The following is a 15120-nucleotide window of genomic DNA, read 5'->3' as shown; positions in this document are numbered from 1 at the left end:
TTGAGTAGTTTTCCTGAAGGTCACATATTAAAACCTGTGACAGAGCAGGAGATGAGCTTGAATCTGTTGTGTCATTCTAAGGTGGAGTTCTCTCCTTCATGTCGTCCTTCCTTTCATAAGTTCTTATTTTGTCTATTTACAACTGTACGCAATTAAGAACCAAACTGCTGCAGCAGCATCACTTAACACTTAGACCTTCAACTTTGCCCAGAAAAAGACTATCCTATATAAGCTGAGGAGGACAGTGAAAGCAAGGCGTGACAGTTGCTTAGCATGAAAGCAAGCTAAACACTTGATTGTACCAGCTGTACTCAGTGGATTTTTTATTTTTTTTTTTTTTAAATACAAAATACTTTTAAAATGGAGATGCTTTAACAGTAAATAGCTGTTTTCATCAATATTGAATTTAGCAGTTGTCCCCTGTGGGACGGTTTTTGGATTTAAAGTGTAACAAGCTTGAAAATCTGTCAGGGAAATGGTGGTTTTGTTAGCCTGTAACCTCAGCTAGTTGGGCAGATGACTATGTGCACTGATATTTAAACTGACTATATCAGCCTGTATAGTAGGCAGTTGTATATACTGATATTCTAGCCACTCCTTTTTTTTCAGATTCACCAAAGATGCTATTTGCTTGAGGCCAAATTTGTCCTTTCCTTTTTAAGTTTTGACATGCACATTTTCAGGTTGCAGAGTTTTACGTTTTAGCTGAGCCTCTTATGTCAGAAAAAAGGGATTTTCCTACAAGACATGCTTGAGGGCTTCTTTTAAAGTAGTTTTCTATACGTATTTGCGGGTTTTTGCTTTCTCTATTCCTTCCATTATTTATTTCCCAACAGCTGTAACAGAAAAGATATAGTTGTTTTTGTTGGGTAGTTTTGCTAGTTAATCTAGAAAAGTTAAAGAGGAATAGTAATATGTTATTTAAAACAAAGCAAAACAGTTGTGAAGTCTTTGTCTCCAGACAAACTTCCTTCACTGGAGTGTTACTGCAATAATGTGGGGGCATGCACATATGGATAATCTAGCAGATTATTCTAAAAAATTTGGAGCAGTTCCTGATCTCTGTCTTGGTTGAGGAGAAACATTGAGGCAACAACATGCAGCCTGTGGACCAGTGAGGATTTGTTGGACGCCAGTTCTGCCTGCTTCTGTCTGTTGTACGTGCCTCAGGACGGCCTGGCTGCAGCACCCTCCACCCAGCAGTACCAGGGCGAGTGTGCCCAGTGATGGGTCAGAAAAACCACCCTAGCGCCCAGCTCAAGAGGAAAGTTCATGAGTCTTGTTCCTTCCCACCTCTGGGAGCCCTGCTGTCAGACCAGTGCAGGCCTCTTTGAGGGGCAGCAGTTTGTAGTACAGTGTTGCTTGACAAGGATCACTAGGGAACAGCTTTGCAGCTATTGCTCGTGTTTCCTCCACTGGGCAATCTTCTCTCAAACAGAGCTGAGGCTGTTGGAGATTGTGGGTATCACCTTGGCTTTCTCACCCAGTGTAAGGGAGACAATGACGATTTCATCCCCTTACTCTCACATGCATTGCAAGTTACTCCTGTTCTGGTAACTGGGGAATGAATTACACTTTTTATTTCAAGATTTACCGGGAGAGAAGTGTAGGGGCAACTTGTCCTCCTGCATATCTAGGGAGTCTTAATAGTTTTAATTTATAGGATAATAATGTAGTCTCTGATGTCTGTAAGGTTTGTTTCTATATCATTATTGCTTGCTTCAATTCCCAGTGCTATTAGAGAAGAAAACTGAGAAATATCTGTTGAGAGGGTGTAAGGAAGACAGAGTCAGACTTTTTTCGGTGGTGCTCAATGACAGGGCAAGATGGAACGCACAGAAATTGAAACCCATGAAATTCTGTCTGAACATAGGACACCACTTTTTTACTGTGGTGGCTCTTGACCACAAATTACCCAGAGATTGTGAAGTCTCCATCCTAGGAGATGCTGAAGACCTGGCTGCACATGATCCTGGGCAACTGGTTGTATGTAACCCAGCTTGAGCAGGAGGGGCTGGACTAGACAATCTCCAGGGCACCTTTCAACCTCAACTGTTATATGATTCTGTGAAGCACAGGTGTTGATAACAAAAGCTCCATGTTTCAGTACTGTCATATGGCTAAATGTATCACAAATGGTTCATAAAGGAAGCTCTGTATATTTGCATAATAAGAACACTTACAGAGCCATCAAAAAAGCAATTTACTCTTGCTTTTCACTTACAGGTCTACCCCATCTCCTACCTAAGAATCTCTATGAGTCCTGTTCTGCACACACAAAACAAAGAGGCATTATTGGCTCTTCCCCTGGGTGTGACACTGACATTTACAGTCAATTTTCATGATAACTCTGGAGATACTTTTCATTCGCATAATTCTGTGCTCAACTTCGCAACAAACAGGTAGGTACCTATCACTGGTGTTAATTACAGAGAACAAAAAAGGTCATAACCCAGCCACAGCAAGGAACAAAGATTGTTCCAAAGATACCGAGTGAAGATATAGCTTGGGCTGGGATTAGCAAAGAAAGGATTCCATCTCTGCAGTCTTCAGAGGCACTGTAGCAGAAAGAAGAGTTCCGGTTAGCAATCGATACTCTCTAGCAAATGGAAAGTTGCCCAGATAAGCATGATCCCCAGTGGGGCATGCTGGGGTAAATTTCTGCTTTAAGTGACTCTGAATCATCAGTTTGCATACATCAGTAGCCTATATGAACAATTGATCTTACTAGCGTTTGCCTCATCCTGCCTCTTTTCTCCAAGTGCTTTGTTACACTGACTCACTTAAGTCTGGACTGGGGGCTCTCTCTTCAGATGTGTTTGTACAGCCTTTGCACAGCAGAGCCAAGCCTCAAAATGCCTTTTGGTCTCTGCCTCAAAGAGTAATAAATATTATAAAACGGCTTTCTTTGGTCATTAGTAAACAGTCACTAATTCCATTACTATAACATAGCTTGTTTTCTGCAGAGCACTTTGCACTTACAACACACTGATCATGATTAAAAGGGGGGGGGGGGGGGGAAAGGGTTGAATGCAAGATTTTTCCCATTTTCCTACTTGTATGTTCTGTAGAAATTTCATAGCATACGAATGTCCCTGAGAGAACACTGCCTTAGCTTCTGAAATAGATGTCAAGAGATGCTTTGGCACAGGGCTAATTATTAGCTCTGGAGAGAGAAGCACTGCTCATTAACCTCAGGTGCAGCACTGCGGCGACCCAGCTCTACTGCTGTCAGGACCTTCACTGTCTTTGTGTGGTGCTGCCAGGGTGGCAGTCTCTGTGCTGGGTGCACTCACAAGTGCTCTGTGTGTCAGTGCATTTGGGAATGCTGAATTTTGGTAAACCTCAGAACTCAGTCAAGGGTAATTTAGATGTGTAAAGTTATGTATGAAAAGCTGCATATTCATGTTTAAATTCCTTTGCTTCTTAACTTCCTGAGAAAGGGGCAAAGAGACAGATGACCACATTCTAAAGCTCTACAATTCTTAAAATTAGGAAGTGGTTCTCGTACGTTATTATGGCCTCAGTATTTCCTCAGCATAAGAATGTGAGAACTGAAATGTGCCTCAGTAGCACGTAAATCATATTCATATTTCTCTTATTTGTTCAGACTTCATTAGAAGATAACCATTGCTGAAAACAAGAAGTCAACCATCTAAAAGTTCAATACCTAATATTTATTGTAGAGATAATGACATTAGCAAACTTGCCTTAATATAAAAGAATTTCTTTTTATCCTTAGAGATGACTTTGTACAGATTGGGAAAGGAGCCACAAACAACACGTTTGTAATCCGGACTGTAAATGTAGGTTTGACCTTGCTTAAAGTCTGGGATGCAGAACACAGTGGAATTGCAGACTACATCCCACTTCCTGTGCAACATGCCATTTTTCCTGAAGTCATAGATGTGGTGGTAGGTGATGTCCTCTGTTTGAGTACTTCGCTGACAAACCCAGAAGGTAAGCAGCACATACAGTTGCTGTGTTTTTGCAGCTGTATAATTTGACATCAGTGTGACTCTTTCTCATTCTCAGAAAAACTAAATGCATAATTTACGATGTTTGTTCAGAATCAAATGTCACTGTTCTTGTTAATGATAAAAATAGGTTTGATCAACTCCTCTAATTTTAATTGTACCGTGCAATATGTCGCTTGTATTGAATTCATGAGTATCAGGCTTCAGACATTTCCATTCCATTAGCTTGAAAGGCTTGTTTTTCATGGGAATCATGCAGAGTCAGGACTGTCTAACTTCACTCACTGTATTTGATTCTTAGTATTAATGGCCTTTTATCAGAGTAACTGCAAGACAGTTTGGTGTTAGGCTGCCAGCCTTCCACCACATGAGACCCTAGAATCTAATTTCTGTGACTTGGGAAGTGTGTGTACCTACACTACCCATGCAGTGGGTACATGATACACACACTACTGTGATAATGATATCCTTCCGTTAGCATAAATTTGTTGAACAGTGTCCAAATGGTGTGTCTTCTCAGGCCTGCCGGGTGTATGGAGCTCCTCGTTACGTTCTGTGCTTCAGGTCGACTCCAGGACAGGTGTAGCAGTGGCAAGGGATTCTGGTGTTGTCACTGTCTATTATGAGATTCCTGGATTACTTAAAACATACAGAGAGGTGAGGCACTGTTAAATCCCACCACAGCTGCTGAAGTCGGTTTGCTTCAGGTGGACTCTCACCAAAAATGTATTCTAGTGATTATTTTTTTGGTTATAAATATTTAGAAACATTATTTTTCAAGGAAAAAGTAGTAGAAATGCAAATACTTGGAAAGTATTTGGTATGTGTCCAAACACAGCATGGGGTTTTTTAATCATCTGTTAAGGAGGAAAATTTAGCATAATAGTTTCTATTTTTAGCCTATACTTTTCTTACATGGTAAATTTTGATTCCTTTGCTTGGCTCAGTTGTTTCCAGATGCTAAGCAATTTTTGAGTATGGCAGTTTTTATGAATGAAGTTTCACTGCAGGATGAGATGCCAACAAGAACTTTCTAAAGTGTTGTATGATACTGCTATGCATCACTGATCAGAACTACTCAAATTATTTTGTTTATCTACAGTGCAGTCGTACTGTTGACACAATTCACTGTATCAGCTAACATTAAGCACTAGACATTCTTTTAAAATTAAATGTAGGCGTAGAGCTGTATGCCTGTTAACTTATGGGTGTTGGGAGAGAGGAAAAAATGGTTTTTTTTCTAGCTTAAATTGTCTTTAAAGGCAGTTCCTAAAATTAGAGAAATGTAGGATTTCTTAGAGAAACACGACCTCTTGGAGACTTCTGTTATACATTGAAGGATGTATGTGTTCCTCAATCAATCCAATCTGTTTTTGCCATAATTTTCATTTGTTAAAAAAGTTTTTGGTAACAATGTACCTCATCCTTTTTTCAGATATTGATTAATATACCTCAGAGGACTACAGCATTGCATGTGAGTGGAGTGAAAACAAGCTTACAAGGAGTTGCAGCCTCAAAAGTGATAGTTTCAATTGGGGAGAGAAATAAAAATTTGAACGGTATGCTGAAAAAAATTTTTTATGCTAATTGTTTATTGCATGTTTGTATATGCATGATAGGTGATTTTGATTTGTGGTTGGGGGGGGGTGGGGGTGGTGGGGTGTTTGTTTTTAATGGTCTGTGAAGCTGGTGTAGCAAGATCTGTGAACCTCTAGTTCCAGAATCGCAGGAGCTCTAGAAGAGTCTTAGGGCCATGCTACAGAATTTGGAAGGTGTTCAGGGGCACTATTAAGATTTCACAACTAATAAAATCAGTAGATAATAGAAGTGTCATTTTTGATCATATCAAAAACAGTTAAACAGTCAAAATTGTTTAAAATTAAGCTGATTGTTTGCTTATGTGTTTAATTGCCTTCTTGAAGTTACTGTTTTTTCTTACCGTGTTTAGTTACTATCCTTAAATCTTTCACAGAAATTATCAGCAATTAGAATCAATACAAAGATTAAGCATCATATTGTGTCCTTTATTTAATAAACTCTATTGTATTTGATTTTAGTTCCTTTTAGTTTTTAGTTTAACACTTAGCACTTGTTTAAATAGTATTTTATTGCACCTTATGTAAATTAATAGCCTACCAAAAAAACCACCTTGCCAGATAATAAAGTATAAATCAAGACTCCAAGGATCATACAAGTTACTCAACAGATACGTCTGAGCTGAAAATTCTCTATAGTTTACTCTTCCAGTAAATTATTCCTGTGGAAAAAAACCCCACAACATATAACATTTTCATTTGCTGTCTTTTGGAGATTAGACCTGAGATTGGACAGCAGTCTGTAATTTCCAGCTATTTTAAGATCATCATAACCTTATGAAACTGTTTGAGAAGGTGTCAGAATAACCTGATATTTCAAGCCATGGTTTTGCTTTTAATTAATTAAAAGTTAATTAGTTATAATTTTCTAATTAATTAATTAGATATTAATTTTTTTCTTCCCCTTAGGGGAGTGCTTGCCTGCTCAGATTGAAGCCATTGCTGAATTACAACCACAGTCCCTTATCAGTTGTCATCTAGATTTTAACAATGATGCGTTTGACTTCCCAGCACGTGATATTTTTATAGCAGAACCTGGATTTGATGCAGTTTCAGGTAAGGTGAGACAAGATGCCACACTCCAGGCAGAGACTTTGAATTCTGCTGTGGTTTAGTCCAAATGCCCTTTGGCCCAGCAGATTTCCTTCTGAAGCCTCTGGGCTTTGATGTGTAGGATCTCAGGCTTCAGTGAGTTTTTAACCTGTACTCTCCTTGTTTAACTCTTTAGTTTCCTGCATGTGGCAAAATCATTATTTTTGTTTTCACAGAAGGCCAGAAATCAATGGCAACCCATTTCACGTGTTTTTCAGAGCTGTGGTAGTTAAGACAGGAATAGACTCAGCAGCATTCTTTTACTTGGGAGGGGGGAACAAGCTTTGAGATGGGGTTTTTTGAGATATTTGTAGGTACATACACAATCCGGTAGTACCTTGAGACAGAAGTGATGGTATTACAGAATGTAGACGTAATACACTGGTGTCACACTTGATAGAGCTAGCAGCTGCCATCTTGCACTCCAGCTGAACTGTACAAAAAATAGATTGCCTTGTGTATAACAATTTGGAAAAGAATATCGCCCTGTATTTGTTAAACTACAGAAGCAAAACACTTTGTCCTTCAGCTGGCACAAATGAGCACTCAGGTAACAAATATTTCAAAACCGGATATCTCCGCAGCTGTAAACATCTAGTGTCTCTCTTAAGTGTTTTCCTGCAATACATCAGTGCCTTTACCGTACACTTAAATGCAGTGGAAGTTAAGACTAGGGATAGGAGAGTTTTATTGTTTGTGTACCAAGGATCTTTAGGTTTCACCAAATTATGCTCTACAGTTAAATATTCTTTGTGTTTGATGCTGCCACTGTTGTTACTGCAGTATAACTAACCTCAGTGATTAAAATGAAGGAAATAGCATAAATGTGAAAATTTGGTGAAAGTAATAACATTTTAAATTCTTTGCGTTCTGCAATTTAAATGTTTGTGGAATTTATCATGGTTTCAAACTTCCCTGCACAACCTGAGTGCTGTAATTTCTTATGAAAGGTAGAATTCTTATGTATCCACAAAACAGTATAAACTGGGACTTAAAAGGAGGAGAAATTACCAGATACTGTGGAAATGGAAATAAAGTTGTCAACAACATGTTCAGTGTTTTATAACTACAACATGATTTTTAAAAGAACCAAAATACTATGGACTGTATGGAAATAACATTATCTGCTAGATTAGTCCCTGTACCCATTGTGCAAAACTGACAGTAATAGTGGCTGCCTCTGTTCCTTTGTCAGGGAAAGAAAATAACAAGAAAACATCTACCCAGCAAGTTCTGCTTGGTACTTAATGCTTTGTATCTTCCATACTGTGGGAATTTTTTTACTATCTTTATTGCTCATAATAGGCAAACAGGTGCCATAAGAGACTAGAAACATGGTGACTATCTAACCTTTAAAGAAGCTTTTATAAATAATAAACCATGTCTCTGCAGAACTGATGATGGTAATGGTAACTGACTAAAATTTTAACATTAGGTGAAGAGAATATAAATAAGATGTTAAATTTTGTCTTCAGTGAAACCTTTCTATCAATATTAGCATAAATGTGATAGTCAAAGTGGAATTGAGTCTCACTGACATATTAAAATGAAATGTGACTAGAAACTGCCATTTTAGTGTTTTTGTCATGATATTTAGCTTGGGATAAGAAATATCTTCTGTTTTCACACTGGGTGCTTGGACCAGCAGACATACTCCCATTCACCTACACGCTCCTGATCTTGCTCTTTGTTGAATTTTACCACTTTTTTTTTAGCTCTCCTAAAGGTGTCACAGAAATCTCACTCTGCATGGAGAAAAAATCATAAAGATGAGCAATTAACTGTCAGACTACTTTTGTTTCTCTAGGACATTACACCTGTTCCATCACAATGCACAGGCTTACTGACAAGCAGCTGAAGCATCTCAGCATGAGTAAAACTGCACTCAGAGTTACAGCTTCAGTCCAAGGCAGCCACTTCACTGGGGAGCAGATCAGCACGGAGGTGCCATTCAATCCTGGGTTTTATGCTGACCAAACTGAAATGCTTTTAAGCAACCATTACACAAGCTCAGATGTGAAAATATTTGGAGCCACTGAAATTCTTGATACTCTGGAGGTGAGTGTATTGCCAGAAAGTACCACAACACAGTTGACAGCATTTTGAACTGTTACATGCAGCTTTCTAAACGAAGGCAGTCTGTGACACCTTTACCATGTCAAGATCGTGTTACAGAGGATCTCAAATAAACAACCAGCCACCAAAAAAAAAAAATTTAATTATTAACACATTTAACTAGGTCTCTCTAAATTCCAGGTTCGAATGTCTGTGAGAGGAGAACAGAACAACTTTCTAGGGTTTAATGGCAACCCAAACTGCAGAAAAAAACCCACTCTCTAGGGTTTAGTGTCAACCCAGAACGCTTTTTCACTCACCTGACAAGTGAGGGCTCTCACCCTCGAGGACCTGCTCAGGGCAGCGTCCTGACCCAAGGGGAGAATCCTCAACTGCAGCTGCTGCTCTAGGGGACGAGCTCCAAATGGCTCCCCCAGGTGACTCCATTTACACCCAGACCCAATCTGACCTGTAGTCAATAGCAGCTCCCATTGTCCAGAGGTCCCAATTACCGTGGAGCCCTGAGAACAAAGGCACTCAGGAGCTGCTACCCTTCAGCAGCCAAGAAGCTCTGCTTTCATTGGGCAGATGCACCTGCCACAGATTGTTCCTGAGATGATTTGGAAATACTTACCCTGGAATGTATTCCTCCTCAGTTTTCACTTTTGTGTTGGGATAGTAGAAATGTATGAGGCTCACCTGTCTGCTAGCAAGGCTGTGTTAACCAGCTTGCAGGTGGGCAATCAGAAAATCTGCCCGATCCTTAGCAGCAGGGGTAGGTACTTGCCCACTTGCTTGTTTGACTGCCCATGGTTCATGTAGCCCAGTAAGGGATGCTTTGATTTTTGCCTATATGGGATTAGCCCAGACCCACAGAGATGGCAGTTAATAGGGCGAGTTTAACAATAAACAGGAGTGAAGTGCTCCAGGTGTTACTGTAAAGTTGTAACCGAGTCCAACCCCTGCTGAGGGGTGAGTTGCTCTGTGTTTCTGTGGAATAACATAGTTCTGATACATGGTCTGGAAGATGGATATGTGCTGTGCTCTCTCAAGCAGTCTATTTCAGGCTGGCTTTTTCCCTTGGCAGGTGAAATGTGGGTCACCAACAGTGAAGGCGTTTGAGAAGGAGAAATCCTACGGGCTGCCTAGTTATGTAGTCTACACCGTTAGTCTGTCTGATCCAAGAGTTTCAAGCCAGGGATCCTTATCAACCACTCTAACTGTCTCTAGTCCTATGACTGACCAGTCTATCACTATCCCAGTGACGGTGATTTACTTGACTGACAGAACCAGTGCACCAGTGAGACGTAAGTTTATCTCTAGACTTCATATGCCAGCATATAAACCTCTAACTTCCATTAATGTTCATGAGGTTATAAAATTTGTTGTGTTAAATTTGAGCTGGCAGCTAAGCTTATCAATTGACGTGCGAGCTGCTCACTGTGACCAGAAGACTTGAATACAATTGCTCGTTATGACTGAAGCTGGATGTATTTTCTTTTTGGGTCGGTGCAAAATGCTCTATGGAAGTTGACGTGAATATTCCAGTGCTAAAGTGTCTCAAAGTAAATTTATTTTTGCTGTGCTTTTATTTACTCTAAAGCGTGCCTTATTTTGTTATTGTTTCTGTTATTTGGAAAAGTAACTGTTATTTTGAAAGATTAGCATTTTAGGGCTGAGAAAGTAAAGAACACACTTAAGACATTGTACATCATTGTCTTAAGCTGCAAATTTTGAGAACTGCATTGAAAATAGTCACTAGAATTGAAGTCATATTATCGAAGTTGATCAAGCTTATTTGCTATAATAAAAACCTTCTTTTGGCTATTTCAGTTTTAGTTAAGAACTGTTAACTCTTAAAGCAGATTGGAAAAGATGCTTTTTTAACTCAATATTGTCTCCTCTTAATTGATTCTACAGATGGAGCAAGCCTGTTCCAGCACTTTCTTGATTCTTACCAAGTAATATTATTCACTCTTTCTGCACTCTTAGCCGGGACAACTATTATGTTTATAGGTAAGAGAATGAAAGATTGCAGAAGTATTTTTTTCCATAAGTTCTTGCAATGTATTAGCTGTAAGATACAAAGGAATAATTGCCATATGAAATTATTTTGAATTTTGTTATTGTTTTTTTATTTGGGTTTTTTCTCTTCTTTTTTTTTTTTTTTTTTAAATTTTTTACAATGTCTTGCAGCCTATTATGCAGCTTTCTCACCGAAAGAACAGCACAGTCATCCAGCATTTACCCCAAGGACAACTCCTCAACACAGCCAAAACAGTAAGCAGCTGTTACTCAGTTATAAATGAATGAATCGTTAAGTGGCTGTTGCGTTCGAGTTGAATGTAGGGAGGTACGGCTGTATAGAGAAAGCTTGTATAATGAATTATATTACAACAAGCACTGTGCCAGTTCCTAGGAAATTTGTTGCTCTTCCTCTTGCCTCACTTCCCAACTTCCCCTTTATCCATTGCTATTTTTTTTTAATGTCTTGGCCAGATTCAGCCACTTTGGGAATAAGGAGTGGGTTAAAAGTGTAAGAATTCATGCAAATTGCCAGATGAGTAGAGGAGAGAGGTCCACAATTTTCCTTCTGCTGAGGGAAAGTAAAGTGGAGCTCAGCTGCTGATACAATGTGCCTGGCAGCAGCTGGCTGGTTAGTCAGCTCAAGCGACATTGGGTTAACTGTGGCGTGTGCTGCGTCTCTGTGCTGTCTGCCTGCTGGGAGGGACTGTGAGCAGGGGCTAGAGCAAGGGACAGGGAAGGGCAGATGTCAGGGCAAAGGACACAAGTCTGTAGAAGGCTTAGTTGTGTTGCTTAGGGAATAGTTTGTTCCTTCACTGCTTTTGATCTTGCAGTCATGTTTTATCTAACTTTTGATATCATATTTCTTGCTTATTTTACTTATTTGCAGTGTTGCAGAGTCAAACTTTCAGAAATACGCCAAAAATACCCATTCACTTGGAAGGTCTGTAATCAACAATGGCTGTTAAAACAAAATTGACATTATTATCGATATATTTCAGTTATGGTGAGCTGTAGTCCCGTTTGTAAAAACACATGCCTGATGCTTGAGATAAAATAATGCAAATTCAAACTGTAAGTTACTTACTGAGGTGAAATGTGTTGTGGCCCCCTTAGAAGACTTAATTATTTGATTAAAGTTCTTAACAGGAAGGATTTATTGATACTCATAAGATGCCTTTTCAATAGGCAATAAGCTAAAGGGGTTATTTCACTTTGAGTGGATCATTAGACTCGCTTGCCAGGTGTTCCAGCAGATGATCAACAGCAGTTATTTGTTTCTTACTTCTACCTGAGTATGATTGGATTTTTTTCTTCTTTTCCCCTGTGTTTTAGGTTCCTCTGTATCACCAGCGCTTTCCTTCAGTTCTCAGTCCTCAAGCAGGAGAACAAGCCCATCATCCATGCTCTGGAGCACTGATTATGGTTCACGTTAGAGACAGCAGGACTTGTCTTCATGCACTAGGGCTGGAAAATAAAAAAAATTCAGTGCCTTGAACAATAGCAAATTTAAGAACTTTCACAGTTTCGATGTAATTCAAGACATCTCTTGAATGTAACTAGCGTCATAATTATTTTTTTTATATATTTAGAGCTCAATTTTTTTCTGTCAGTGCTTCAGTTCTCTAAAAGTTACCTGCTGTTCTATGCTCAGTTGACAAGGATGACTGGACAAAAAGCAGTGTTTGTGCTAAGCTGGCTTTCTTGCACTCTTCAAGCAACTAGAAGTTATGTCTAAGTGATAAAAGTTTTTATTTACTTTTGCAAAAGTTAACTTTCTTAATGAACTTTTTAAAAAAGGGAAATAGAAAACCAGGTCAAATATGAGCCAAAAATATGAAGGATTATATATTTCAAAGAAGTAGTTTCTTATTTTGAGTTCCAAAGACTCAGGAATGTACTGCACTGATAAGTGTTCTTACGTTTAGCCTTACAATGTGATTCATCACCATAATTTGCTGTTTTAACATTAGGAATGCTGGAACAACTGTGAATAATTTAGAGTTTTTTTATAACAGCCACAAAAAAGAAAAATATCTTAGTGCGGCTTCCTTTGGGTACAACTGCAGTATTCCTTCCTTGTTATTGTAAGCACTTTTTTTGGACTGGGAATGTGAAAGCACGTGCCTTCTATCTAAGAGGACCTTTCCTCTGGTAGTAGATATTTTTAATTGAAGGCAGTTGTCATACCTGTGTTCTGATGTAAATATATAAACATTTAAATAGGTCATTTCACATATAGAAGTACCTCAATAGAAACTGAGCCTCCTTTTATTACCACTAGTCACCTGGTGCACTGAAACGTAAGTGGCTTATTTCACACTTACAGTGAGTGACCTTTTCAGTTGGTTCCATCTGCTTGTCTCTGGTGTATTCATGTACAAACTGATACAGCCACACCCAGAATCTTCATTTAAACTATACAGTAAGATATTACTGGTGTGACCAGACTTTGGAATATTTGTACCGTAATATCCTACTACTAAGTGCTCATTTGTGAGTCTGTAAAATACAGTGTAGCCTTTAACTGCGTAAGTATTATATTGATGTGGGAGCTTCCTTGGCTGACTGGCTAAGACACACAGATCTAAAATGCACAGTTCCGGGTACATCAGAAAGTACTCTGCTAAACCAGGCAGCTGATCACTGTGCGCTCACATGTATTTTGCGTTCTAAGCAAGACGGCAGTGAGGTGTGCTGACGTGAACATTTTTCCAAATTCATTTTAAACAAACGAGAATTAGAACTTGGTTCCAATTCTTAGTCCTAAAATACTTCCCTGAGAATAGGAAAAAAAGCGTCTCAGTTGGAATCCTTTATTTTGAGGATTATAATCATAATCACAGTAATCTTTAATCCGTAATGAGTATTTTGCAGCTATCGGATAAGGGCTTTGTTTACATGTAACAAATATCACAGTTTTATTTGTGAATCATTTTCTAGCTCTCTGAACTCTCCTAAGGACCATAATGAAAGTGATCACAATTGTTCTGTTTCAAAGAACAAAATACTTCATGCAAAATATACTGCGCACAGAACTATGTGGGCAAATAGTCAGAGGAATGGAATGCAGACAGCTTATTGCGTACAGTTTTGGTTTCATGCAGTATTACAAAAAAGCAACTTTGTTACTTGATACTATATTGAGTCTTGTGTAACTTATTGGCTAGCTTTGGAGAAGTTGTGCCTTATATGCTAGTACTACTTAAAATTGACAATTTGGATGTAAATAATAATCATTTGTATCTGTATTATTTAATAAAGCTTTGTAAGATTCCTTTAGTACGTGGTTGATGAACTTTCTTGTGTTTTGGCTATTCAGAATTTAGCACAAGAGTATATTATTTGTACTTCCTCCTACAGCCCCTCAGTATGTGCAGTCATGGTTTTACGCTCATAATTTTCACTTTTGACAATGGCATGTTTTTTAATACTTGGACAATTTTTCATCTAGTGAACATCATTGTTGTCAGAGGCTTTTCCTGGTTCTCACTAAGCATCTTCAATTCCTGCTGAAGTCAGCGGTGGCTGAAGAAGCAGCTCTCCTGTCTTCCACATTTGTTCAAACTTCCCACTTTGCTCATTTGGGTTTTTAAGGAAAGACGTCATCTTTCTCCATTTCCTGTCAGAGAGAAATGAAAGGGTTATGAGTATCTCAGTGCCACTGTGATAAACATTTCAGAAATGCTTACAGGAAGGGTTTTGCTCTCCTATTCCTTCTCTTTCCCATTCAGCCTACCAGTCTGGCACTGAACGTCCTGAAAAATTAACTTCTCCAAGTGGTGGGAGTACTTTGGCAAATGCCCACTGTTTATAGTTGCAGTCTTCTGGCATGCATCTCATGAACTGTGATTTCCTACAAGCTGGAGCTAGCTGGGAGTTAAGGAAAAAAAAAATAATTACAAAACAGGGAGTTGGTATGGTTCAGGAGCCAACCTGCTGCAAGCTTTTAGGAACTTGAGTGGTCTGTTGGGTGACTGCTGTGTGGGTTGGATTTGGGGATATAAATTTTTCTGAGTATGTTGCTTCCAACATAAAGATGAATATTTAAAAAAATTTTAATTGACTAAAATGATGTTTGGGTGTTTTACATTTGGTGCTGGGTTTTTCCTTTATTCACTTACTGCTTGTTCTGGAGTGTTTGCTCCTCTGAGTGGGAGAAGGGTGGCTAGGAACGTGTATATGTTAAGTTAGATGTCTTATGTGAGTTGACTTGTTAAGCTTATTAGGTACAAAACAGTCAGTGTTGCACTCGGACCCAGGCCTTGAACCCTTCGCATTCAGGAGGAGCTTTGTCTTGGCTCCTTAGTAAAAGCAGGATTAGTGCATGCCAGCAATGGCAAAACCATCATGTCTGCGACAACATTTTTTTCTTT

At 38.9% G+C, this 15120-nt stretch overlaps 1 protein-coding gene across 2 annotated transcripts in view; it reads left to right on the top strand.

Moving 5' to 3' along the window:
* The window catches only part of NUP210 (nucleoporin 210), a 67991-nt gene extending 53904 nt beyond the window's left edge, over nucleotides 1-14087 (top strand). Inside the window, exons 31-41 of one of the 2 annotated variants that reach the window (XM_074914265.1) lie at nucleotides 2227-2402; nucleotides 3743-3960; nucleotides 4498-4634; nucleotides 5413-5536; nucleotides 6482-6628; nucleotides 8472-8722; nucleotides 9807-10026; nucleotides 10640-10735; nucleotides 10916-10999; nucleotides 11634-11687; nucleotides 12080-14087. In XM_074914265.1, coding sequence (XP_074770366.1) covers nucleotides 2227-2402; nucleotides 3743-3960; nucleotides 4498-4634; nucleotides 5413-5536; nucleotides 6482-6628; nucleotides 8472-8722; nucleotides 9807-10026; nucleotides 10640-10735; nucleotides 10916-10999; nucleotides 11634-11687; nucleotides 12080-12180 — 1608 coding nt within the window. In that variant the 3' untranslated portion in view covers nucleotides 12181-14087. The remainder of the gene's footprint in view (nucleotides 1-2226; nucleotides 2403-3742; nucleotides 3961-4497; nucleotides 4635-5412; nucleotides 5537-6481; nucleotides 6629-8471; nucleotides 8723-9806; nucleotides 10027-10639; nucleotides 10736-10915; nucleotides 11000-11633; nucleotides 11688-12079) is intronic. The other variant, XM_074914266.1, reaches the window with a different exon arrangement.
* Nucleotides 14088-15120: the final 1033 nt, after the last annotated feature.

This window comes from Athene noctua, chromosome 10 (assembly GCF_965140245.1).
Source record: "Athene noctua chromosome 10, bAthNoc1.hap1.1, whole genome shotgun sequence".
Taxonomy (NCBI): Eukaryota; Metazoa; Chordata; class Aves; order Strigiformes; family Strigidae; genus Athene; species Athene noctua.
This window is presented reverse-complemented; position numbering and strand designations above follow the sequence as displayed.